The sequence below is a fragment of the Cebus imitator genome, unplaced genomic scaffold, assembly GCF_001604975.1.
Source record: "Cebus imitator isolate Cc_AM_T3 unplaced genomic scaffold, Cebus_imitator-1.0 Scaffold20, whole genome shotgun sequence".
Taxonomy (NCBI): Eukaryota; Metazoa; Chordata; class Mammalia; order Primates; family Cebidae; genus Cebus; species Cebus imitator.
Genome location: NW_016107335.1, coordinates 10145773 through 10148751, shown reverse-complemented (window position 1 = coordinate 10148751; position 2979 = coordinate 10145773). Strand labels below are relative to the sequence as shown.

Sequence of the window (2979 nt, the reverse complement as noted above, 5' to 3'; positions counted from 1 at the left end):
GCCAGCAGTTCCTCTTTGCCTTGTATTTGTGGTAGGCCCGGCCAGCCTTCAAGATGGGTTTGTCAATTCGGCCACCTCCAGCCACCACACCAACCACAGCTCTGTTGGCTGAGGAGATAACCTTCTTGGAGCCAGAAGGGAGCTTCACACGGGTCTTCTTGGTCTCAGGGTTGTGGGAGATAACGGTGGCATAGTTCCCAGATGCCCGGGCCAGCTTGCCACGGTCTCCAGGCTTCTCCTCCAGGCAGCACACGATCGTACCCTCAGGCATGGTGCCCACAGGCAGCACATTGCCAATGTTGAGCTGAGCCTTCTTGCCACAATACACGAACTGGCCCGTATGAATGCCCTCGGCGGCAATGAACAGCTCCGTCCGCTTCTTAAACCGGTACGGGTCCCGGAAGACCACCTTGGCAAGAGGCGCGCCGCGGCCTGGGTCGTGGATGATGTCCTGTGGGCCGAGGTGGCTTGAGTGTGGCGTCGCGGCCGGGTGTCCCGTCCCCTCCCGCCCCGCCCCGCCCCGCCCGGCGCTCCGCACCTTCACGATGCCCTTTATGTAGCCGTGCCGCTCGGCGAAATCCACGGCGCGCAGGCGCGCGGCGCCCTTACGGTGCTTCACGTGCGCGCGGAACACAGACCCGGCACCCTTCCGCTGTCCACGGATCACGCGGCCCATGGCGACGGGTCCTGCTCCCGAGCGTGGCCGAAAGAGGAAACACCTGAATTTCAGTTCTTAATGCACAATACTATGCTCCATCATTGTAAATCAATTCATCTTCTTATTCTATTTTTCTCCTCATTTTATTTTTTTGATGAATGTATTTTTATTTTCACAAACGTCTCAAAGGTCCTTGCATACAATGACATTTTGAATAGATCCTTAATATTTGAATTTTTAACAACCAAAGTCACAGAATTTTCCTCTCTGAATATTTAAAAGTAGAATAGGGAAGGGATTATCGTTTGAGAATTATTTTGATCCCATTCTTTCTGGAGGCAGTAGAATTAATTTCACCTTTAAATGTCTACCTCAGACCTATGCTTCTCTAAAAGCATAATCTGAGTCAGGTAGGGAAGACCAAAATCTCTGCAAAGTGTGACATAATATATACAGGAGATGCTTAATTAAAAGAGAAAATCATCTTAACTTTAAAAGTTGTAGCCTGATCAAAATGAAGAGATACATTTTTTCCCCTTTTCACATGTCCCTTTGCTTTTAGGGTCCAGAGGTGAATGACACGATGTGAATTATTTTCTAATTCGAGTCTTACTATGTGATCCTGAGAAATATTTTAGTTTATATGCCTCATTCTTCCTCTATAAAATGGCAGAAAGCTTATTACTTTTTGTTCTTGAGGGCAGTGTGATGTGTTAGAATGAACTTGAGTTGTGAAGTCAAGGATGCTTGAATTTGAGACTAATTTTTTCATCTTAATATTTTTTCATGTGACATCAGGTAGATTCTTGAATACCTTAGAGTTTTGTTTTACTCACCTGTAAAATGAAAGAATATATTTCTGTCTTAGTTTTATGGTGGAGATTTCATGAGATTATGCATGTAAAGCATCTGGCATGAAAACCAGTAGATCCCCGGCAAATGGCAGTTTCTTTCATTCACTCTTTCTTCTCTTAGGCTGTTGCATCAGATAAGGGTTTTGGATATTGCAAATGTTAACACACACAGCACTTAACAAGCTGCTACGTAATCTACTAAGCATTTTATATGTTGCATTAACACATTCAATTCTTACAGTGACTTTATGAAACAGATGATATTATTATCTCCATTTTACAGAGAAGGAACTAAAGTACAGTTAGTTTCTTCTGTCTGTACTTTAGTTCAGATAAATTAAATTTACATGATTAAGGTTGCAAAGCAACATGGTAGAAAACTATAGATATGAACCCAGGCTGTCTGGTTTCTGAGTTCTCCTTTGCTTTTTTTTGGAGACAGAGTCTTGCTTTATTGCCCAGGCTGCAGTGCATTGATGGGATCCTAGCTACTGTAGCCTTGAACTCCTGAGCTCAAGTAATCTTCCTGCCTGAGACTCGTAAGTAGCTGGGACTACAAGAGTGCACCACCGTGCTTGGTTAACTTCTTAAGTTCTTTGTGTAGACTGGGTCTTGCTATGTTACCCAGGTTGGTCTTGAACCCGGGGCCTCAGGCAATCCTTCTGCTTTGGCTTCCTGAAGCATTGGGATTATAGGCATGAGCCTTGGCACCCCACCTGAGGTCTTCTTTTAGCTACTAACTTCTAGGCCCTGATAAGCAACCCTGACATGCCTGACCAGGGGTCGGGCCCATTAGAGCTGGGAGGCCCTTAGGAAATCTTGTCCAGGACTGCCCAAGCTGTTTAGAACACACATGAGATTCTTGGTAAAATATGTTTGGGAAACACTAGATTAAACAGTTAAATTGGTATTTGTTGTAAAGCTTTATTAGAATGTCTCATGGAGGCATTTGGTATGCTAATGTTTACTGTGAATCTCCGAGAAAGCGTGCATACGTGTATAACGCTATGATTCTCAAAAACTCTCTGGCCACATAAATCTTTCTTTTTTTTCAGAGCTAGCTGAGGTTTTATTTTGGACACACACACACAAAAAGCAATTGAATTGTTGTGTAGCTGGAGGCATGGGCAACAGGGGTCCCCAGGCAGTAAACTCCCCCGCAGGTGGACTGAGGGCTAGGGCTGAGCCTCAGGTGGGTCTCCCATTCCCCATGCTCCCCTGCACAGTGGCCTCCCTCCCAGGCTCTGGGGCACCCACACAAGGGGTGGGCTGGGAGGGGCAGGCTGGGAGGAGCTGCTGCAGTTGTCCACTCGGGCAGGATGTCAGAGGACTCAGACACCAGCTTTCCATTACAGGTCTTGATCTTCTTCACAACCAGAGCCAAAGCTGGAGCCTAGGCTGTAGCTGAGGCCAGAGCTTGTGAGGCCCCCTTAGGCTGAGCTCAGACCACCTGCATAGCCGCTGGTG

General features: G+C 46.5%; 1 protein-coding gene across 1 annotated transcript in view; it reads right to left on the bottom strand.

The window, feature by feature from the left end:
- Nucleotides 1-722, bottom strand: part of LOC108296661 (60S ribosomal protein L8-like) — a 54401-nt gene extending 53679 nt beyond the window's left edge. Inside the window, exons 1-2 of the mRNA XM_037735273.1 lie at nucleotides 539-722; nucleotides 3-451 (exon numbers count right to left, since the gene is read on the bottom strand). Coding sequence (XP_037591201.1) covers nucleotides 3-451; nucleotides 539-676 — 587 coding nt within the window. The 5' untranslated portion in view covers nucleotides 677-722. The remainder of the gene's footprint in view (nucleotides 1-2; nucleotides 452-538) is intronic.
- Nucleotides 723-2979: the final 2257 nt, after the last annotated feature.